This window comes from Ambystoma mexicanum, chromosome 10 (assembly GCF_040938575.1).
Source record: "Ambystoma mexicanum isolate Mex_15411 chromosome 10, UKY_AmexF1_1, whole genome shotgun sequence".
NCBI lineage: Eukaryota > Metazoa > Chordata > Amphibia > Caudata > Ambystomatidae > Ambystoma > Ambystoma mexicanum.
Window position 1 is genome coordinate 1,304,700,688 of NC_090932.1, and position 24,502 is coordinate 1,304,725,189.

Genomic DNA, 24,502 nt, shown 5'->3' on the forward strand with positions numbered 1-24,502 from the left:
ATCTTCTGCATCTCGGAGGGCTCTCCATCGCCCATGGGGGTCGGGGCAGAGACCGACTCACCAGGGACCACAGGATCCCTGTGGGGGTGGGAAGGGGGGCTTTAGCAAACATGTTCATAGAGCACTGATTCTCCAGCATGGTGTCTGGCATGGATTCACATGCTCATGAATATTCCCCGTGGTCAGGCTGGGAAGCTTCGTTAAAGACAAAATCAGTTTCAGTTTCGTTTCTGAACTGTCTTTCTACTAGTAACCAATCACTGGTCTCTTGGTCATACTACCCCCAGCCAATGACTGCCCTCTACCTAAGCCCCTCCTCTGGCATCCATCTTCAGAAGTTTTCGTCAAGTTTCGCTTCTTGGAGGATTCCGAAGGATCTTTGAGGCCTACCCCGCGTGGGCATGGCCCAGGACAAAGGAAACACGACGCCCGTACCCAAGCTTTTCAGGAACTGCCCTGGATGCGGATTACAAAATGACTTCAAGGAAGATGAGCACTCTTGGTGCCTCTACTGCCTTCACGAGGACAAATCGCACGTGGAGAAGGACTGTGCGTTTTGTAAGAATATGTCCGAACGGGCAATGAAGGATCGTCTTACTCGACTCACCAACTGGCCGGAGGGTAGGAGCCCAGCAGCGGGTGAGAAGAAGTCGTCGGAGCAGTCTTCTAAGACCTTTGAGGGTGCTCCTGCGACGGGAGCCCAACAAAAGGCAAAGCACCGCGAGTCAGCGGGCACCGGGAGTGCCGAGGTGTCGACTCTTTGGCTGCCAGGCAGAGCGCAATGTCACCGACACCATCAACCACGAGCCAACGCGCTGGCTCGGGGGGAATAGGAAGCCGGAGAACCCGGGTAAGCTTCGGGAGAAGTCCCGGTCAATCCCGACTGAGACAGCCGAGGGGGAGCGAGGCGGTGACCCTCCCCCCAACGTGAAGGCATCAGGCGGGCCCAAAGTCACAAAGGCCCTGATTCACTCGGCTAAGGCCTCGATCGAGGGAGTCGTGACGGCCCTGGCAGAGGCTATCCCCGTGGAGACTACCTCTGGGCCTAGAGTTTCCCTGCCACCACGGAGGGAATCCTCTTTTCAGCCTATCGATTAGACCCCCTTGAAAACCTGGGCGGAGAAAGAGGGGGGGGGGCACGGTAGCCATTACGGACACAGATACCACCTCTGAAGAAGAGCTGGCTGGCGTCGCAAAGATCCTGGACAAGAAGTTCGAGGAGGTCCGGCCCTACGGGAGGGATCCCGACGAGGCGGACAAAGAAGGCAACGGTGGTGCTGAGGAGGAGCCGCGGCCCGTGGAGGAGACGGAGGATCCTACTCCCCAACCGTTGCTCCCGTCGCAACTGGTGCCTATGCCACAAGACAACTTGGGAGCGATCTTGAATGCTATCCAGGCCTTGTGTAAGGAGATCAGGACAAGGCTGCCCTTACCCCCAGCGGACGATCCAGCGGAGCCTGGACCGTCGGGGAAGCCCACCGAGCAAGCGTAGGTGAATCCCTCCCCCTCCTCCCTTCCAGCCTTCACAACCTTCACCTCCTTCCCCTCCACCGAGGAATGAGACGGGAACGGAGACGGCGACGACAGACGACGACGATGGTGGCGACGATGGAATGGACCTCCCATCACCTACCGCTCGGGGCCCATTCCCCCCCCCCCCGACGAAATTGGCTCCTTCCACGCCATGATCGCCAGGGCATCTGAGCTCTTCCAGCTCTGACCCCTAGAACAGAAGGAAGGTTTCCTCTACCAACGGCGGGAGGCCAAAGGAAAACTGTCCTCTCAGTCCCGTTACTGGATGACATCTGGGACGAGGGGCTAGCGCTCCTGAAGAACCCGTCCACGCCTCCTGCTAAGAGACCGGTACGAGAAGAAGTACCAGGTCCTGGACTCTGCCCCCATGTGCCTCAGGGCACAGCCGTCCCCGGATTCAGTGGTCTCTGCGGCGGCCAAGAAGAAAGCGGCAGGTGCGACGGCTTCAACTTCCCCGCTGCACGGCGAGGGGAAGAAGCTGGACGCCATGGGATGACGTGTCATCTCGTCGGCAGTGACGACGAATAAAGCGGCAAACGCCCTCGCGATTGTGGCACGCTACGACAGGGAGCTGTGGTTCAAGTTCGCTCCCCTGCTGGACTTCCAGACGACAAGAGGCCCTGGAAATCCTACAGGAAGGCGAGGTGGCTTCAGACCACGCCATTGCGGTGGCTACGGACATCGCCGACACCGGCTTTCCTCCGATGGGCAACAGCGTGTGCCTTTGCCGTCGCGTTTTGCTCCAGGCCACCGACTTCCGCCAGGACGTGCAGACCAGGGTTCTGGACATGCCCTTCGACGGGAAAAGCCTGTTCGGCAAACAGTGGACGAGTCACTGCAGGCCAACAAGGTGGACACAGAGATGGCTCGGGCCTTGGGTGTTCTACAACGACGACGGCTGTCCTTTCGGAAATCCGGAGGCAAGCAAGGTGCCTCCAAAGGATTCGGCGGCGGTTCCTCGTCGTACCGCCAAGTGGCCCGCACCTCGTCACAGGAGGCCTACAGAGGACGCAGCAAGACAGGAGGATTGCGTTATTATCGCCAAGGCGGCAAGACCGCGACGAAACAGGACTGAATCGGCAGCGGCGTCGGGCCCCCACCCGAGCACCCCGGTGGGAGGCCGGCTGGCGAAATTAGTCAGCGTGTGGGAGTCCATCTCCACCGACCGTTGGGTGCTAGATGCCCTGGCCCGCGGACACACTGGAATTTCAGGTGTCCCCGTATACCACCCTTGGCCAGGAAGGACAACCACGTCCCAAAACTACTTCTGGAGCTACGAGCGATGCTAAGAAAGGGAGCCATAGAACTCGTCCCAAAAAGGCTCTGGGGCTCCGGATACTCGCGGTACTTCCTCGTCCGTAAGAAGTCCGGCGGTTGGTGACCCATCCTGGACCTTCGTCGTCTAAACAAGTACATCAAGTCTCAGAAATTCCAGATGGTCAGCCTCTGGCACGTGCTGGGATAGCTGGAGGAAGGAGACTTCCTATCATCGCTGGACTTGGAGGATGCCTACTTCCATATCCCCATCCTAAAGGGACATCGCAAATTCCTGCGGTTCGTGGTCCAGGGGCGGCACTACCAGTTCAAAGCCCTCCCCTTCGGATTGAAGTCGGCGCCCAGGGTATTCACCAAGTGCCTTGCACCAGTGGCGGCACGGCTGCGCTTGCAGGGGATCCACGTCTACCCCTACCTGGACGATTGGCTCATCCGGGCAAAGACAAGAGAACTCGCTGTCGATCACACAGCGAAGACCGTCCAACTGCTCACGGTTCTTGGATTCGCGATCAACTTTGCGAAATCCCACTTGGTACCGTCGCAAGTCACCCTATTCCTGGGAGCCAGACTCGACACAGTGGCGTGATTGGCTTCACCGTCGGAGGAAAGGACGAAGGCCGTCCTGGGCAAGGTACAACAGCTGTTGACCATGGACGTGGCCAAGGTGAGGCCCATCAAGTCCCTACTCGGCATGATGTCCTTGTGCATCTACCTCGTGCGCCTATGCAGGCTGCGGATGCGACCACTGCAGGAATTCCTCGACCCCGTTGGATGCAAGCAGCGGGCAGTTTCAAAGACAGGATCTCGCTCAACGAGACTTTCCGCCAAGTGATCCAGTGGTGGGGCACCTGCACGCGCACCTCGCGGCGGGCATGGACTTTCAGACCCTGGCACACCAGGAAACTGTGATGGACGCCTCCCTGGAGGGATGGGAGCGCACACCTGAGATCTCCATGCAAGAGGCCTATGGCTCCCGGAGGAGAGGTCTCTGCACATCAATGTCCTGGAGCTCCGAGCCGTGTTCTGGGCCCTCAGGTCGTTCCTTCCGTCCCTCAAGGGCAACGTGGTAAGGGTCTTCACCGACACCACCACCACAATGTTATACATCCGGAAGCAGGGAGGCACCAGATCCCCAGCCCTATCCAAGGAAGCCCAGGATCTGTGGCAGATGGGCCGTCGCCCAAGAGATGTTCCTGGTACCCTTCCATCTGGCAGGAATAAAGAACACCATCGCCGACTCACTCAGCAGGGAGCTGCGCTCGTGCCACGAGTGGGAGCTGCGGCAGGATCAAGTGGATCTCCTATTCCGATGATGGGGCAATCCCCAGATTGACCTATTCGTGACGGCGACGAACGCCAAGTGCTGGAGGTTCGCCAGCAGGTTTCCCTAGCAGGGGAGCTTTGCGATGCCTTCTCATACCGTCAGCGTGTGGGAGTCGCTGGGACCTGGGACGGTCTGTTCCTGTATGCGTTCCCACCGTTGCCATTGCTGCTGCGACTCAGTCAACTCAGACGGTCCTGGTGCAGGATGATCCTCTTTGCACCGGCGTGGCGGAGGCAGATTTGGTTCCCGGACCTTCTGGACATGTCAGCGTGGCCCCTCCAACCCCCCAGTCAAACTGCCGACAGACGCAGATCTTCTCGCCAGCGAAGGAGGCGCCATCCTCCACCACAACCCGTGGGTTGCTGAACTTGCAGACCTGGCTCCTGCAACACTAAAGTTCAGAGGGTACGCTATCCCAGCGGACTGCAAGGAGGTGCTCGCCAAGGCCAGGGCGTCCTCGACCCTCGAGTGCTATGGACACAAATGTAAGAGGTTCTCTGTCTGGTGCCGTGCACAGAAGATTAACCCTCTGTGGATTACGGCCCCTCAAGTGCTGCCATACCTACTGTCGCTGGCCAAGGCGGGGCTAGCTCATGCCTCCATCTAGCAGCGATTTCCCGCTATACCAGAACTCCGGGGCGATCATCTCTGTGGTCCCATCGCCTGGGTTCATGAAAGGACTGTTCCAGTCATTCCTGCCGGTGAAGGCTCCGGCCCCAGCGTGGGAGCTAAACGTGGTGCTGAGCAGGCTCATGGGACTGCCATTCGAGCCTACATTCGGCACCGTTGAAATTCCTATCGTGGAAGACAGCGTTTCTTGTGGCCATCACCTCCGCACGAGTGGGAGAGATCCAGGCCCTCTCCTGTGAACCTCCATACCTGACATTCCACGAGACGAGGGTAGTGCTGAGGACGCACCTCTCCTTCATGCCCAAGGTGCTCTTTTCTTGTTCCGAAACCCACTTTACGTGCTACCAAATCTGAAGATGGCTGCCAGTGGAGGGGCTTAGTAAGAGGGCAGTCATTGGCTGGGGGCAGTATGACCCAGAGACCAGTGATTGGTTACTAGTAGGGGGACAGTTCAGAAACTAAACTGATTTTTTCTTTACCGAGGATTCCCAGCCTGATGACGGGGAATATTCATGAGCATGTGAATCCATGCCAGACCCATGCTGGAGAACAACCAGTGGATACTTTGCTGAAAATGTTGGGGGGGACATGACCTCTGAAGAAAAGGTGCCCCATTCAAATGAATGGGGACAAGGTAGTGTGCCATGAAAGTTGGGGGGGAAAAAACAACCCGTCCCCCCTAAAATTACGCCCATGAGAACAACAGTTACAGGTAAGTAACTTGTTACTTCTTACCACCACCCTTGGTCATGGCCGAACCTCCCGACCGGGAAGAACGAGAGTGTGGAGCAAAGTACACTGATGGCACTACCAGACGGAAATGGAGGGAACGGTGGGCTGAGGGCAAGGATACTGTGCACCACCGCCGAAGTACTCCAGGGCTGCCAGCTGAAGAAACGCAGAACTAGCAACAGGTTCCTATCGGGTGATCACTTCAAGAGAACAGCAGGCGAACGCAGTAGAGGGGCTGCAAGGGTAGTGAACCGTATGAGTAGAGGCAAAGTCGGGTGCAGAACTTCCCAGGAGCCAGTGCCAAAGAGGCGCACTGCGAGTATAGTTGTGCCAGGCAAAGCAGCAGAAACTCAGAAGGAAGGAGGTTGGGGGGGAGTGGGAGGCCCAAGCGGGCACCAGCCAGCCGGGAAGAGCGGAGCAAGGAGGCATACCATACACCAACCTGGAGTCCAGAAGTAGCACAGTAGCAGGCCTCTGTTGTGAAATCATAGGATCCCAGGATGGACAGCCAGCTCCGGTGATGTGGTGGTCAGGATGTTGATGACACACTTGGTCTAATGCCACTCAGTCCAGCACCGCCATGGCGCTGAATCCCTGCAGGGGGGGGAGGGGGTTACCCGTGCCGCTGTGAGGGCAGTGTCAGCATGGGAGGAGGCAGGGATCCAGGTGTCGGGGCCCCAGCAACAGTGTCTGGTTTTCAGGATACACCAGAGGGGAGTTGGGGCGCACTGGGTATGGCGTGCACAGGCCTAGCAGGATATCCTAGCCAAGCGTGTGGGAAACACCACTGGAGGAATCCGAAACTACCAAGTGGGGCGAAGACCAGGAGCAGGATAGGAGGCCACCTGGCAGCGCAACAGCAGCCGGGGTCCCACCTGCTGAGGAACCTCAAAGGAGTTGGGGGCCATCCCACCGGACCTGTGTTCACACAGGGTAAGTAGAGCACAGCAGGCACCGCCCGCATCCCACGACAGTTTGGGTGCAGGTGCGACGTTGGTGGGGCCCCATGGGGCCAGCAGGCTTCAGTCACGAGTCCCGTGACACACACCGCACGGGGTGCAAAGCTGCTGCAACAAAGTGTCCAGGAGAAGGTTTACTAGCAGGCAGGATTGTACCGCAGGCGTGACGCAAGATGTGGGAGAGACAGTACCACGATTTGTGGGGCGGGAGCTTCACAGGGCCGCAAAACGTAGTCCCAACAGCATCGGTTGAATAGAGCTACTTAGCTGTATTAGCTGGGGTGGGATTACTGTCGGCGTGGGGGGGGCGCTGCAGGCGACTGCAACCGACGGGACTGACTTGCGTGGACAAACAGTTGGCAGCGGTCGCCTCGGGGGTCCACTGGACAGTCGGTGGGAAGAGGGTGGCTTCAATACGCCGCAGGTCAGCCATATCCGCTATAAGAGTTTAACCGCACCTATAATCTCCACAATTGGCCAGCTTCGAGCCACTGCTATCGGACTGCTTCGGCAGTCGTTCAAATTAGTGTCCATGCCAGATAAGGATATGTACTCCGCTGAGGTGGATCCATGGGCTGCAGAGCCACTCGTTCAGACGGCCATCTTTATGCGTGAGCAACAGTGCCCCCCCGCAATCCCTCCCCTCCCCTCTCCTGTATGACTATTTACTGTATTTTACTATCTGCTTCCCTTCTCTTCCCAAGCCCTGTCATTTATGTAATGTGCCTACCACTAGGTAGTGTACCTGCAATATTGTAATAGTGGTGTGCTGTGTTGTCTTTAAGACATTTACTGTTTTCATAGTACACTACCTTTTTCTATACTGTTTTGTTGCTGAAGTACTTATTGGTCTAAACAAGGTCTATTTGTGTAACGTTGTAAATGTGGTGTATTTTCTTTGGATAGTTATGTGGACTAAGTGTACCTTTGTGTCAGCCTACATCCCCTTCCTTATGTTGAGTCAAACTGCTTTGCCACTCTTAACATTTGAAGAGGTTTGGCTTCTGTTTGGAACTGTGTATTGCCCCACCGTGAGGTTAGTAGTTGTACAGCTGTCATCCACACGCCTGTGCAAAAACTGTCAACATACTGCATTTGACTTTGCTCTTAATAGTTTTTTTAATATGCAGTTTACATACTAACACTTGAAATTGACATCAAGAGAGATTTTCATCACACCAAACCTCATATCTCCTAAAACATGACCTGAACGCCCAGCCTTGTTACACAATGAGCTACTGAATTGGCCATTAATGTTAAAAACCCTTTGCATGTTCACTTGTTTAATTTCCCAGAACTCCACACTAGTACTGGTTCTGAAAAACCTAACTGGCAACATGCCAATGATTCATCGATTATATCCCTTGCAGGATCCAGTTGTTTTGGCGTTTGATATTGAGACCACAAAGCTGCCTTTGAAGTTCCCAGACGCAGAGTCTGATCAGATCATGATGATCTCCTACATGATCGATGGACAGGTATGTGGTCAATCTCTGCATGTACTGTAAAGTTTTGATGTCTTTAAATAATCACATGACCTAATCACTCCATGCCAACTTTGTCCTATTAAATTCGAACCTTTCAATCACTGTAACTTGGAGCTATTAATCCCTCTCCCAGTTGAACCACCATTGCAACCCGTAGGCTGAAAGTATTCCCTGTTCCATCCACCCTTGCAATGTTTTCCAGAAGAAATCTTGTAATAGTGACTCCATTGTGCAGGGAGCGTGAAGGTATTGGTAAAGCAGTGTTGCATTGTGATCAGTGAAGTTTGGTGCTTTCTCTTCCTGCCTCTCCTATCCCAATGTTACTGGAAGATCCACATTGTTAATCCTCCTCTCCATCCTCAGGGATATTTGATTACAAACCGGGAGATTGTCTCTGAGGACATTGAAGACTTTGAGTTCACCCCAAAGCCAGAGTATGAGGGACCGTTCTGCATCTTCAACGAGCCAGATGAGGTGAGCTGAAGCAGGCTATGGCAAACATGCAAGAAGTAACTACCTCCATCTATTCAGAAGCGAACTCCTTTAGGTGTTGGCATCCATACGAGACAAAATGAGGCTACTATTTTGGGCAATATTTGCCACCAAGATGTCACTTGTCTGAATCCCAGCTGTACCGGTCTCGCCTTTCAAGAGAGGTGTGAGGAATAACATGCTTTTTAAGGATGGCACTTTTTTCAAAGTTGGATGTGCAGGCGTTTGCTGTTGTACCTTGTTGGTTAATCCAAAGTGTGCACTCTGGAATCATCTCTGCTGTGACAAGTTGTTTGATTTTCACATTTGCATATTGATTGCATAGAAAACAGTCACATGTTAACACTTGAATTCCTTGCACTTTAGGCACACTTGATCCAGAGATGGTTTGAGCATGTCCAGGAGACAAAGCCTAGCATCATGGTCACATACAATGGGGACTTCTTCGATTGGTAAGTCTGACGTGCATCCTTTCTTCCCTCACCGGAGTTTGTGGCCAAACAGTCATTTTCCCTCCCCCCAGCACAAAGGTCCCTTCTATTTCCCAGATGATGATCACATTTGATGTCTGTGAGGCCTATGACCCAATCCTATGCTTTTTTTGTTTTTTTGTGGGGCAGGCAGGTGCTAAAGTACTCTGAAATATAGAAACGGGAAGCAAGTGAGGTTGAAGGTTTAAAAAAATAAATAAAAAAAATTAAGGGGTTTTCAGGGATATTCCTCCTGCAACAGTAATATATTACTATCATTCACCAGTAATTGGTTAAATGTCGCATTCACAGTGTCATAGGAGTTTCCCCATCCTCCAAACAATCATGAAATCAAAAGACACTCTCTGCAGTACGCCACATGTTCATTTAATATAGTTTTTCATGCCCATACATTATATGGGCATGGAAAACTATATTAAATAAACATGTGGTACACTGCAGAGAGTGTCTTTTGATTTCATAAGGTTGAATGTATACTTGGGTTTTTATTTTTAATACTGCTTTTAGCTATCTGCTATAAAACATCACATCAGATTATCAGAAAAAAGCCTTTTGCTTACATCAAGCCACTCCTAAAAAACGAAATGAGAATCGCAGAAAACCCCACCAACTACAGACCTATATCTAATCTACCCTACCCGCCAAAGCTACTGGAAAACCACATATACAAAATCCTACTCAACCACATAGAAACTAACGGAATACTCAACCACTTGCAAGTCTGCTTAAGACCCATCAGATGAACCGAATCAGCACTTCTATCCATATGGGATGACCTAAAAGAATAAATGCAGACAACAGCACAGAATCTGCTCTCATAATTCTGGACATTTCATCAGCGTTCGACCCAATCTGACTCACAAAACTACTTAAGATACTGGAGGTATGCAGTGTAAAAGACTGCGCTTTACAATGTGTAAGGGGGTTGAAGAAGGATGCTGACACATAGGTGGCATGGATTTGGCTTGACTTTCATTTTTATTTTACACTAAGACAAAATCCACACTTATCTCTAACTTCTAAGAGTGGTTTTCCTGCCTCAAAACTAATACTAAAGGGTCCTGTCGGAATGTCCGTCAAGTAATTTCCACTGTCCTTTGTCACAACCTACTTCTATCAGTCACACTACAACTAAATGGTAAACTAACAAATGTCCTTTTTTTTGTTTGTTTTTTTAAAAGTTTTTTTTTTAAGGAGAATAGCTCCCTTCTCTTGCTTCTTTGATAGTCTTCAGAAAGAATGTTCTCTTACCAAAAATACCAGGGGGGAATGTGCTCCCTACTCATACCCCTGGCTTTTGGTTTTCAGCCAGTCGTCAAACCATGTCAACTCCATTCTCCTGCTATGGATCTGTACAATGTCCAGTGCAACCAGGGGGAATGACTCCCTTCCCCTGGTGTCTCTAGTTCAACTTCTGGACCGAAAGAATGGCTCCCTTCTCTTGATATGACTTTGCAGAGTTCACAACAAGGCCAGGGGCAATAGATCCCTTTCCCTGGTGTCTTTAATACCACTCCTGCCTTGATAACCTGTCTTTATCAAAACTCCTGATTTGGTACCAGGAGAATCTCCCTTTTCCTGGTATTGCTGGGCACAGTTCTTTCTCACTACTTTCAGTTTTGATGCACACTTTGTCACTCGGATCTACTGTTGGCACATTCTCAAGTCTTGTTGGAGTCTGTAAGGAAGGCATGGTAACTAACAGTCAGACACACAAGTGATCACAGTTCAAGGGTGTTTATTGAACTTCAATTGGGTTTGAAAAATGCCTATCTAATCCTAAATCTAAAGATGGGAGCTAGCTATGACCATCAAATAATAACGCAGTCCTAGTCATGTCTATCAAAATAAAAGGGCCTATACTAATAAACATATTGCCAATCCTTACTTCTAAATACAAATGGCGTGGGAAACAATGTTATGCAAAAGAAAGTGTTCAAGAAACGATGTCAGGATATTCAAGCCGTTGGCTTCCATTTCCCACGTTTTCAGCACGGGACAAGGCGGCACACTCGCTTATCACACCCTTTGGCTTCTCTGGCACGAGGATGCAGTTCAAAACGTGAGCATCGGGGCCTTGTGTGTCAAAGTCTGTTTGCCATTCAAAGTCTCTTATTTCAGAGGGCCTGATGCAACACGACAAACATTAAAGCTCCTTTTTTCTTAGAATTTCACATTTACACATTCTTAGGTGATTTTCCGTTAACCCTGGTGCCCACCCTGCTGGGCTCAGATCCACTTTAACACAAAACCTTCTCATGGTGATTTGCTGTTCACCCCCAGTCGGCCTCTGCTGGGCGTCACGAGGGGATAGCTTGGGGGCAATGCGCTTGCCTTGGAAGCAAGATGACGCAGTGCAACACAGGTTTGATCCCCGGGTCAGTGCTTAGGAACCTCGTGGGTATTAAGCACATTATAAATAACCAATTACAATTGCACTTTAACACAAAGCTTTCAATTGATCTCCCTCTGCCGGACTCGGACCAACTTCGTCTACTTTTCAAAGCTTTCTTTACTTAAAAAATCGATGGCTTTCGATTGTGCGCCGGATTTTGTTCAACCCGTCGCAGGACCACTTCGATTCACAATTACTCGCTCTCTTCTTGATATCTTTGTCACTTTCACTTTGCCAATTCTCAGTTCGATACCTTACAGAGACTTTCGACTGAGCACCCATGCGGTGCCGGACTACTCTGTCAAAGGTATTGTATCTTGCTTTAAAAGTTCAATCACTCATCAGCAGTTCAACTTTACTTGCGTCCTTTATCACTCGCGTTTTAGCAATGTTCGTTCCAGCTCTCACCATACAATGTCGCTGCTTGCAACCTTGGCTTCAACACAGACCGTTCTTTTAAAAAATAAAAAATAAAGCATAGGGAGCGAGGTGATCAGTGCCTTAAGTGCATGCCTTAAGCAAAAATATAGAAAGACATCCAGTGCAGACTCACCGCCCTGCTCCCTTGCCTGCTGGATTGAGAGAAATACGCCACCAACAAATAAATCCCTAAGGGTTCCGATGCGGAGTTTGTTTGGCTACTGTAAATACATGCTCACTGGTTATGGCTAGTATATGTTTTGCCGGGAGGAGGGGTGAGTACAAAACAGAGACTCCCCATTCTCCCTGCTATTTTTTTCCAGACCGCACATGTGATCTCGACAATATTCAGGGTATATGGGCTGTGCCCGTGGTGCCCCAAAAATCATTTCCCGCAGCAGGTATGGTGCAACGAGTGCCTCCCTCTACCTGCACATGTGGTCTTATAAATTGTGTAGCATACTAATGCCCAAGAAAATGTGCCTGTGCTGCCTGATAGTACCGCTCAAAATCTGGTAAGGCTAAGCCCCCTTTACCATTTATTCCATCAATGTTGTATATGCCACCCTTGCGAGCCTTCCGGCCCATATCAAGTTGAGAAAAAGCCTGCACAGCTGCCGTAAAAAGGTACCCGACAATGGCAAAGGAATGTTGAGAAAAAGGTATACGAATTTGGGAAGCACAATCATTTTAACAATAGAGATACAGATGAGGAGCGGGAGTGATCGCTATCTTGCCACTGCCTCTTGGAGTTTCCTGATTGCCCTCCCATAGTTATCTCTGAACAGTTCGTCCCTATCGTGTGACATGAATATCCCAAGATAGCAGACTCCGGTAGTCTCCCAGGCCATATTCATTGTCGACCCTCCTTGTCTCCCCTGCAAGGGGGGGAATACCACCAACTTGCTACTGTTGATTTTCAGACCCGAAAAAATTCCCTAAACCTCTGCATCTCTTGCATTATGGGGCTCAGATTGTCTATTGGGTTGTTGACAAAGAGGGCCACATTATCAGGCGCCAGCGCTGAAATCCTGCAGGAGCAGACGTATAGCCCACCAAATCCCCAAACCGGTTCACCCAGCAATCAATTGCACAATTACTGAATTCACAAGACTGGGGGAAAGGGGAAAGTGGATAAAAAACAAACTATCAGGATACCTCCAACCTCTTTCTAATCTTGGAACTCAGGAAAGACCTCAGGAAAACTTGCAAGTAACACAGTACTGATTAGCATTCAATTTATTCACCTGTTCTTAACAAGTATATATGGTTCTGTTTTAACTCACTAATTACCAGATTAGTCTCTGCTTCCTGCCTAGAGACTCTTAAGGAAATTGAGTTCTTTAGTTCTTTATTTCTGCCACCATGCAAATGTTCTGTGCTGCTAAACTCTGTGGCTTCTTAATCATCTTCTCCTGTAGATTTACTGGAACATGTTTTTATGTATTTATATTTTTAAACTTCTTCTCTCTTCCCTCTATAAAACTTGCACTTCTCACATTGAGTTCTTAATGCTGTCGGAATAGTTCAAAACTTCTTTCAAAAAACTTTTTACAAATGAAAGAAAAATACGGGGTGCTTTTTTGTTTGTGATCATTAACTCCAACTGGCTAATGTTATCTTTCTAGTTCAGTTACTGGAACACACGTAGCTTGCCTCACTTCAATTGGCTGTTTTCGCGGGGCTTTAATAATGTTACTTGCCACGTAATACTTTTGATTTTCGCACCTCTTCGCGCGTTCTTAAGTGTTTTGCTGTCAACTCCTTTTCACTCTTGAATTTCAAATGTAGCCACACGCACGCAAGCGCATTACCTGCTGTTGGTGTGCCGCTTCGGTAAATGCATCAAAACCCTTTTTTCTGCGTTTCGCGCACACGACTCCGTTATCGCCGATCGCTGCCTCAGCTGATCCTTTGATTCTTGACACAGCGCCGTATTCCTCAGCTGAACAAATTCGTACGACGCCACACTATTGGCTTCCTTATGCATGCAGTAGCATACTGCAAAGTTCTTCGAACACGAGGGACTTCACGAAGCGATTAACTTAACATTGCGATGTTGTTTCTCAACGCGTGAGCTGCATTCCAAACTAACGCTAGCTTCTGCTATCGGCACGCACATGTTTTCACAGATTCATTTACTTACAGTTCAACACATAACTGAATTGGAATAACATTCTTTACTGACTGCTGACTATGAGTTCTTATTTTTTTGTTGCTTAAAGTAACAACTCAATTCATGCACCTTCAACACTGTTCCTTATATTTAAAAGACTTTTATTGAGTCAATTTAGTTTTCACTTCTATCACTTATCTGAATTAAATCTCTGGCTCTTTCTGATGAAATTCTTTTTGGAAGTGTCTTCTTTACTCTGGTCTCTGTCGTTTTTCTCTGGAGCTCTTGAGCGCTGTGACCGCTCCTATTCAGATCTTGAATGAAAGGCCGTTTAGAACCTCTCCTAAGGGTACAAACTGCATCACAATAGCCTCCAGGCGAACCACTGCCTTACAGAAAGTTGTCCATCTTGAACTGGGACTACAGTAGCTGGCTGATAGTGTTATTAAGGAAAAAGGTATTCTCAACCAATTCAACCCTGCCCAGCCACAACCACGATCAATGCCACCCAAGAGTATCTAAACCATTAACTCCTGTTACCTGGGTACCTGACACACATTGTTGGCGTATAGAGATATAATCAGCCTGTGCCGACCAAGATTCAGTCCCCTCTGAATGTTTCTCCGGCAGAATCTCCGCCAGTGGTTCCATTGCAAGAGCAAACGGGAGTGGGGAGAGCGGGCAACCTGCCTCGCTCCCTGTCCTATTATGAAGCTATCGGATCTTGTTCGCCCGACGACAATCTGAGCCCGGGGGTCAACATACAGGAGAGAGGCCATTCAGATGAAATGGGAACCAAGCCCCAACTTCTGGGGCACTGAAAACGAGAAAGGCCACTTGACAAGAGTCGAAGGCCTTTTTACCATTTAAAAAAACCGCAACCGCCTGGGATGTGTGTTCCAGTGCCTCCATAATCCCAAAGAGGCGGCGGAGGCCATACATGGTATGTCTTCCAGGAATGGACCCAGCCTGGTCCACTAGCACCAGGCCTGGCATCAATGGGAGTAAACGATTCGCTAGGACTTTAACCTTTAACGTAGATTTTGTTGTCGACATTGATTAAGAAAATCGGTCGATAAGATGTGCAATCCTCAGGCGATTTCCCTTGTTTATGCAAGAGTATATTTGCTTTGTGTAGCGTGGGGGGGGAAAGCATCCCTGTTTCTAACGATTCCTTATATACTCACAGAAGTACTGGAGCAACAGTGGGAGCATATGCCTTGTAGAACTCTCTGGGTTATCTGTCAGGCCTCAACGATTTTTTAAACCTGGGAGTCCCCAATTACCGCTAGGATTTGTTCCAGTGACAACTCCCAATTGAGAAGCTCTTGAATTTGGGACTCCATCCAATACAGCCCCACCTCCCCCAGATAGCGCTGTAGGGACTCCAAGGTACATATTTAGAACCATATAGGTTTGCGTAGAACGTTCGAAATTTTGCAGCAATACCCTCCTCTGTGTGCACTGGCCCACCTAATGCGCTCCACCTGTGGAGGTCGCCTATCCGCCGCCAATAATCGAGCCACTAGGGCTCCTGGTTTCTGCCTCTCCCTGTACTGACGTACCTGGTGACCACCGCCTAAGAAACACATTTCCCGGTTGGCATTAGCCCTGCATTTCTCGAGCTCCTTGCAGAGCTTTGCTAGTGTGTGTGGCTCTGTCGCATCACCATACTCTGCCTCCAGTTCTTTAATGCTCGACTCCCCCTCTGGAAGATCCCTTCTAATACCCAGGAGAATCCCATTCTCTTTAGCCATACACACACCTCTGATATAGCACTTAAGAGACTCCCAGAGCACAGCCACCGAGGAGACGGGGCCCTCATTTATTTGCAGAAAGGACTGAATTTCTTCTTAGTTGTCGATGGAACACCTGATCCTGCAATGCTTTCGGCTTGAATTGCCAAGAGTTACCCCCTTTCTCCACCAGTATTCAGCCCTCACGCCATTTAAACTCCTTTGCCGGGAAACCAGTAGTCTAGCCTAGAGCTGGATCTGTGAACCCAGAAGTGAAAAGTGTAGGCCTGTTCGTCCCTATGTTGGTGTCGCCAGCGGTCTATAAGATTCTACGTATTGCTAATTTCTTGCACCTTCAAGCTTGCCTTGGATGCAGGGCCCTGACCTGGCCCGGATCTGTCTCTCCCTGCCCCATACAATAGTGGCACCATGGCATCCGGCCAGTTTCACCATGACCCAGTCTAATGCGTTGGAGTTGTGTACGTTGGGGCCATACAAGTCCACCAAGACCACCAGTACCCCCTCAAGCACGCCACACACCAACAGGGCCCTCCTCTTGTCTCTTGCGATTGAGATCAAGCAAAATTTGACTGCCCTCCCGATCAGAATTGCCGCCCGCCTTGCATAGGAGGCATAGGAAGAAAAATATTGATGGCATCCCCAGTGGGCGCCCCACCACCTATGTTCAGAGGGGGAAGGGGGAGTGAAAGGGGTCTCCTGAATAAAGGCTACCTCTACCTGGTGTCTTCCAAGATATTGTGCAACCTTTCTGACCTTGGAGGGATTATTCTCCCACCCCCCCCCCCCCTAATATTTCATGTTCCTACCCAGAATGCCATCCGCTCAGGGGGTACTCAAATGCTGGGTACAGTTTCCCGTTGCTTTTGTGACTGTCGCTCATTGCATGCGTTCAAACTGTGTTTGAAAACGATGGTGGTGTGATGCCGGGTTGGGGATCTGTCTCCCGCAAAGCAGAAGGAAACCAAATTCCCCACTCCTGGTATTGGTGGAGCAGGATCACGGTACCCTAAAATCTCTGATAATGTGATACGGTCCCAGGCTGCAAGGGATGGCGGCTGTGAGGGCAATCCTCCACTCATGGAGAGGGGCACAACTGAGTTAATACACCCCCCCCCCCCCCAGATCGGGGAAAAATGTAGGGGGAACTACTGCTATCAGCAGTCTTGTGGAAAATCTAGTCCCCGGGGACCACTGTCACACCAATCCGATCTCCCGATCCAGTCTTGCCCGAGCTCTGTCCTCCAGATCCGTGCAGGATCCCATTCCACTCTGGGCTACTTGTTCTGCTGGCATCAGCACCGGGCTGGCTCCCGGTATGCTTCAGCATGGACACCACTCTCCCCACTGTCTGGATACAGGGAGGGGTCCCTGGCCGAGAATCCTACACACCCAACGTTCCTTCTGGTGCCAGCGCTGATGAACGGCCCCGGCTGAGGCTTCTTCCTGCCGGGAGCAGGCTCCAAACTGCCTCCACCCCCTGGCCATGCAGCAGTGCACTGTGGTATTGCTTCCAGCCTGTTAGGGCCCACTGGCACACCGGAGCAGCCCGCCCTCCTGTCCCTCCAGCCACGGTCTGGCCCACGACCCACCTGGTGTCCCTCGCGACCTGCTTCGCCAACCTAGTTGTCTGGGCACCCTGTGAGCATATTGGCCTCAGAAGCAGGCTCCAAACTGCCTCTGCTATCAGGCCATGCTGCACTGCTTCTGGCACCTTCTCCAGTGAATTGTAGCCACTCCCCGCTGGGGTTTGAGGGGCGCCAGCTCGGTATCCTCAGAGGAGGGGACAGGCATCCACCTCACCCAATGATCCCCACAGCCTTATTTCTCTACCCCTACTGTCCGGCAATTGTGGTCTGAGCCGTTTGCCTTGGGGCGGGCTCTGTCTGCCGCCGCACCCGGCCTGGGCCATGTTGTTCTCAGGCGCTACCTCCCTGCTGCTCTTGGGGCTGGGCCAAGCCGTTCCCGGCACTACCCCCCCCCCCCTACGCTGCCTCTGGATTCACTCCGCACAGAGGGACGTTGTAGCGCTTGTCCTCCCAGGTGGAAATGCTGTCCCAGGGGGGCGCCCAAAGCAGTCCACCAGCTCGCTCGCCCACCCGTGCCACGGTCAGTTCCGTAGCGTGGGTGCGGCAGGACCCCCAGATACTCCGGATCTCAGTGCACATGGGGGTCTCACACCGCTCTACGAGCGCACCAAGCTGACAATTAAGGCTGCCTAGGAAGCAGCATTTTGCAGGACTAATGGGAGCCTTGTGCGGAGCTCACCGAGAGACTGACATCTTGGTCGGGCTCTCTAGCACCTTCCCACACAGACCGGTCTTGTATCGGTCTCCCCAACTCACCGGCTGTGTTGATTTCACTGACACTGCTTTGTTCTTGGAGCCAAGGGCAGTAACACAGCGGCTGGCGCTTTCCCCGCCTTGATTGAAGTGGGAGAGGCCCGGGTACCTCCGACCCATAATACAGGATTCTTAGCCTGGTTTCTTGTTATGCTTTCTATTTTTGAGGTTCCTTATTGAAAAGGTCAACGGAACTTCCCTCCTAGCGAACCCCTTCTGTTGTGCCGCCCGTCTTCTCTCGTTAGACCGCCATCTTGGAACTGCTGTTTCCTCGTGTGCCTTGCCTCAATTGGAGTGTGCTCTCGTGCTCTGCCTTTTTATCCGTGTGGGGAAGCTTAATGGGAGTCTGGTGTGTGTGATGGTCCGTAATTGCCTGACCTCACCTGAACCATTGTATTGAGACACGTCAGTTATACGGCTAGGGTGTTAGTCTGTTTTCCTTCATAGCAGGCTATCCGTGTGAAAGTATTTGTGTTGTAAAGGGGGTTGGGTGGTAAATCTCCTACTTGGAAGAATGGGGTAAAGGTGTTGAAGGGGAATACCGCTTCTATCCATCCAGTGTCCCACTACCCGAAGACCCCTCACCCGGGGGATCCTCCTGCACTGGTCCACCCCAGGAATTTGATCCAAAAGCGATGGCCGTGTCCTGGCCACCTGGATAACAGATCCCCGGGCACTAGTGGGTGAGACACCTTCTGGTTTCTAACAGGGTCCCAGAACCTTCTTTGGTAGTCAGTGGTTTTCTCTTTCCTACTTTGACCAGGAGGATTTCCTCTGATGCCTTCAGCATCTGCCCTTGGTTTCCAGACCCTTCTCTGATTCGTCGTAGGGTCCCCGACCCTTATTTGGTGGTCAGTGCGTTTGTCTGGCACTGACATGAGGAAGATGGTGCTGGAGGGACTGGCACTGTCTAGGCCTAATAACTGCTTCAGTCCCACTGGGACTAGTGAAAACTGCTTGAGCGTCGCTCCTGCATACCCTCCGGGTTTCCCGTATGTCCCCTTATCACCTTGGGGCTCTAGGTTATGTCACCGGGGCTTCCGGAGGCCGGGATCGGCTTTGCCGGCTCTTTTGAACTTCACTGTGTCGGGATCCGCAACTTGGCATCTCCCTGCACAGCTCAGCTTTCTTCCCTCCCTCTGTCATGAGCTTGGGTCTGCACCGACAGATCCAACTGAGAATTCCCACCACTGTTCACCAGCGTTCTTCACGTGCCTCTACTGCTGGACTGCCAGCAGTTTTCGATTCTTCCGTGCTGGAGATTGCCTGCGTCCTCAAGGCTGCGCTGTACTCCAAAGCCAGGCTTACCTTCTCTGATTGTCCTTTGTTGCACTTTATACTTTGTATCAAGTTGCTCCCATGCAGTTTACAAGAGTCCTTTAGCTCTATTGATGATGTTTCTGCCTCTGTGGGGCCACCTCGTACCAGCATACATGCAATCAATTATCTTTGTCTCATGTATCTTTCTTATCCTAGTACTTTTGGTGTTATGTTCTAGGTCACAGTAATACATAGGTTTGCCTTCAATGTAGTGGCTATGAACATTGGGGAGGGCCAGGCAATGCCAGGGAGTGATGACATTCAGTGGGCTGCACGCCAGGTATTTGTCCATGTCCCAAGAGGGAATTCCATCCCCATGAGGTCCTCCCTTATTAAACCACCCCAGGGGGACTATTGGGTAACAAACGCACCTCCCTAGCCTCATGGGGAAGGGCTCTCCCCCTTGGGGAGAATTGATGACACCTTGTGAATTGGCACAATGGCTAAAATCTTTCCTCACTACCCAAACCAAAAGAACGTAACTACCGCAATTTAGCTCCAGCACCAAAAACATCTCCTATAGTCTACCACAAGGCTCCAGCCTCTCCCCACTCCTTTTCAGCATCTACATGTCTCACATAATGAAAATCATTTGAAACCACGGACTGACCGTCTAAAGCTGCGCAGATCATGCCAAACTCATTGCCAAAATACAAGACCCTCAACAATTGCCTCACCAACATATACAGCTGGATGACCACCAACAACCTTAAGCTAAACCCGACCAATACAGAAATAATGATCTTGCCCCCAAAGGACAACGCAACAGACACACAACTGAACTGGCTGCGTGGTGTGGGAAACAACCAAAAGCATTGGCCGTGATAAAGAAAAATGGGGAATACTCATGGTCAACAGACTTTCACTAGAACCACATGTCAACGCTATAACAAAGAAATGCTTCTACCTCCTGAGACTAATTAGAGGGATCCTCCCCGATCTCTCCTTCACACACAGAACCCTTGCAATCCTCTTCCTAGTATTATCAAGAATTCACTGCACGTACAGCCTCTACCATGGAACACCACAACTGCTCGCTAAAAAAGACTCCATCTTATCCAAAACACTGCAGAAAGGATACTCCCGAGACTAAACAGAAGAGACCACATCACACCAGCCCTGAGAAGCCAAGTAAATCCAGGCCAAGATCAAGTGCTACCAACCAGGAAGAAACCCAAGTGCAAGCGACGACCTCCAAATCGCAACAAAACAATACGATAAAATATAATTTGGAGGAACTGCATTTGCACATCTAATTGCTGATTTGAAAATTGAAGGAGATTAAGAATGACGGAAGGCCTCCTCACCTTCAGAAAATGACTGACAACATGGCTGTTCAAATCACAATGATTAGCATAACACGGGCGCTGCCAGCAATATCAACAGTGAACCAAGATAATCCATTGACAGTGCAGATTCCGGAACTAAGAATAAAACACACAAGCGTTACCAACCACTAACCTTCCGCGCTCCTCACTCCTATCCAGCATACCCCACACGTACCTCACACAATCTAACAGTTAAGTTTCACCTCACACAAACACACATCCACCATAAAAACATACTGCCGCAAACAAACGTCCCCATCACTGAAAGTTGCTCTTTTGGCCACAACCCGGTATGCACAATCCAAACACACCTAGAAAACTGGCTTGCAAAGATGAGTTTCTCCTTTTCCTACAAGCATAACCTCTATTCTACTCCCTCTTCCCTCACTAACCTACCCAGCCCACTTTCATACAGAACCACGTGAGTGCCTGGAGACCATGCCAATGATAAGTGTGCGATATCAGCCAACTTAACATAACATGGAGTCAAAGCAGAGTCCTGGCAGAAACTAACAGCAGTTGTAAATTCACTAGTTGCGTACTCTTCCGTTCACACACCACTGCCCTGTTCCTTGATTATCTTGGTTCCCTGTGTGGTTTAGCTGCAATATCATTTTTTTGGGTAAGTTGGCAAAATAAAGGACCATGTTGTGATTAATCTGATAATGTCATCACTTCTTTCCCAGTGGTAGCTTCTCCCCATGTGGCCAGGGGACGGCAGCAGCTACTTGATTTTGACCTTGGGGGCAGCTATATGAGGGAGGATCACATGGTATTTGTATTTGGTTTATTTATAAAGCGCAACCAGGCCCAGGGGCATACAGGCGCGTACGTGTTTTGATCATGTTGCATAAGAGTACAGTTACATTAGCAAGCAGTAGGCAACAGTTACAATAGTTGCGGTTACAAATAAATACATACATTGGTATTACAGGTACAAGCATACATGTTACAATTAAGGCGGTGGGCAAAAGGTGAGACAGATAATATTATTTACAATATGTACAGTGGGTAGGCAGTAAATCTAAGTTCTAAGATGTTAAGCTGTCAATGTGTCCAGGTCACGAAGCCAACGGTTGGTGTTTAATTTAAATAGGTTGAAGGAGGTTACAGACCTGATTGGAACAGGTAGAGTTTTCCATAGCTTTGAGGCTTGTACAGGGAAACTAACTCCTCCCGAGTTATGGAGTTTGAATCTTGGTATAGTCATAGTGTTAACTTGAGCTGTTCTAAGTGGTCTTGTAGATGTGTGTGGGGTAAGTTGCTTAGAGATATAGGATGGTGCGAGGTTAGCCCTGGCTTTGTGGGTAAGGGCAAGAGCTTTGAGGGATATTCTGTGCTCTACAGGGAGCCAATGCAGATTACTTATAGTCTCAGAGATATGCGACTTCTTAGGGATGTTGAGGGCTGCCCTAACGGCGTTATTTTTAGTTACTTGTAGTTTGTGAATATTTTTGCGGCTAGTGCTTAAGTAGAGGGCATTACAATCTACTTTGGACAAGACTAATGTTCTAGCAAGAGTAATGCAGTTGGGAGTGGAGATAAACGGCCTACATGCGGTAATAAATTTACATGTGTAGGCGGCTGAAGACGCTACTGCATTGGTTTGTTTGGTGAAGGATAATGTGGCATCGAGGTAGATACCAAGGGCTTTAGTATTATTAGAGACAGGGATGGGGTTACCATCGATAGTGAACGATTTGAAAGCAGTATTTAGTTTTTTTAGTTTAGCATGAGTACCAAGGATAATCAACTCAGTTTTTTCGTCATTGAAACAAAGTCTATGGTGTGCCATCCACGCTTGTATTACTGCGTATATTTCATTGAGGATTTTGATATCAGTTTCATAATCGCCAGAGATAGGAATGAGTATCTGGGTGTCATCCGCATAATTAGTATACTTGACACCCAGATAGTCAAGGATATCGAAAAGGGGCTTCGTAAATACGAGCGTTGGGAACACGCAAGAGCCTTGCGGGACGACAACACGGGACTGGTGAAGGTTCAGCCAAGTCAGTAGGAGAAAAGACCCTCATGGTTCTTTTAGCCAAGAAGGAGCTGATCCAGGCAGTGGCTGCGTCGGAAAAGTGAGCTGCAGATTTCAGGTGGTGGCAAAGCGTTTGGTGGTTGACCAAGTCAAAAGCTGCTGACAGATCAAGCAATAAGAGCAGTGCTAGTTTGCCATTGTCTTTTAAAATTTGAATCTGAGTAGTGAGATCTATTAGGGCAGTTTCCGTGCCATGTCTAGGTCGGAAGCCGGATTGCCTTAGTCCCATGAGATTGTTTCTAGATAAGCCTGTATTTGCAGGTAGGCTGCTCTATCTAGTATCTTTAGTAAGAAGGATACAGTTATCGGCCTATAGTTAGACGGTTGGCTGGGTCAAGAGTGGGTTTTTTGATTAGTGGCATGACCCAGGCGTCTTTTAGGTTATCAGGCACTACTCCCGTTTTGAAGGAGGCGTTGATAAGGTTAGTAATGAATGGTGCCAGTTCATGAGCTGCTGCTTTGATAATCGGAGTAGGACAAGCGTCGCCTTGGCCATTCGATGGTTTAAGTTTCCTGATGTTTTCTGCTTCCCAAATTGGGAGGGGTGAGAAACTAAATGGTTTACAGGTTGGCTCAAAGGTAGGTGACTTGATAGGAAGTTGTTTTTGATCAGGGTCAGCGAGTAACAGGTCTTTTTTCGCATTTATTTTAGATTGTAAACAGGCTATTTTATCTAGAAGTGCCTTCTGGATGTTGCTGCACCATAGTGCACCTGTGACAGATTTATCAATAGGGGCAATCGGGGATTCTAATTCTTTTAGAATCTTAAAAAGTTCTTGTGTTATATTCCGCTTGTTCGATCCTTTTGGCAAGTATAATAGCTTGTTTATAGCTAAAAGTTGCTAGAATTAGTTCATTTTTATTATTTACTGAAGGGCACTTTTTCCAGTGTGCTTCTGCAGTTCTCTTAGTTTTACGTAGTTCTCTAAGATGCGGCGTGAACCATGTATTCAGGTGACGTTGTGGTTTAGGTTTCCGCAATTTTAGGGGGGGCTTTCAGTATTGCCTTATTGTAAATGTCTACTAAGACTGTGGGGTTGGAGGTGGCCACGTTGTCAAGAAGGGGTAAGTAATAGCGGTAGGAGTTTATCTGGTGTAATGTCTTTCTTATTTCTAGTGCGGGTGGCTGGAGCGATGATAGGAGCAGGGTGTTGTGTGTTGGCTTTGATGGAAAAGGTTATTTTATGATGATCCGACCAAATACATGGATCATTGGATAGAAGATGGTGGGAGGTGACTGTCAGAGGGATGATACATTATCGGCTGAGACATGGTATCACCCTTTTTCTTTTAGGGATAATGCCTTAATGGCATATTGTCATGACTCCCCTTATCCACCCATGGAAGCTGCTGTGGATACCTTCCAAATTTCTGTCCATAGGTTACCAAGAACTGACTAACGTTTCCATGCATGTGAAAGTACTGCGATGAGAAAGCTGAAAAGAACAATGAAGGTAAATGAATGTGAAAAGCAAGACTTGGTCTAGTTCTGAGCAATTGATGCGTGCCAGGACAGTTAAAAGCCACATCCGGCATGGCTGTGAGACGCGCAGCCTGGAGGAGTAACATGAAGCCAAGAACGCAGAGGGAAGGAAGGTGAGGGGGAGATCCGAGGAGGAGGACCTCCTGGATACACAGCCCAAAGCAACCTTCTGGTAAAGTTACGGTTTGTCTGTGGTAGGGGAACAATATTCCTGAGCGAGTCGTAAGCGGCAGAGAAGCTGCCGACCACAGGAGGCACCCAAACGCCACTGGCTGGACAGGAGGGAAGCACTCAGAGTGCCACACACCAGGCAGAAGAGTATACCAGGCAAAGTCAAGTTTGCAAGTTTGTTAAATGAGATACATGATAAAGCC

The 24,502-nt window shown here is 49.6% G+C and overlaps 1 protein-coding gene across 2 annotated transcripts in view; it reads left to right on the plus strand.

The window, feature by feature from the left end:
- POLE (DNA polymerase epsilon, catalytic subunit) overlaps positions 1 to 24,502 on the plus strand; it is an 867,587-nt gene that overhangs the window by 175,381 nt on the left and 667,704 nt on the right. For both annotated transcript variants that reach the window (XM_069619327.1, XM_069619326.1), the window contains exons 9-11: positions 7,824 to 7,931; positions 8,304 to 8,414; positions 8,799 to 8,884. In XM_069619327.1, coding sequence (XP_069475428.1) covers positions 7,824 to 7,931; positions 8,304 to 8,414; positions 8,799 to 8,884 — 305 coding nt within the window. The remainder of the gene's footprint in view (positions 1 to 7,823; positions 7,932 to 8,303; positions 8,415 to 8,798; positions 8,885 to 24,502) is intronic.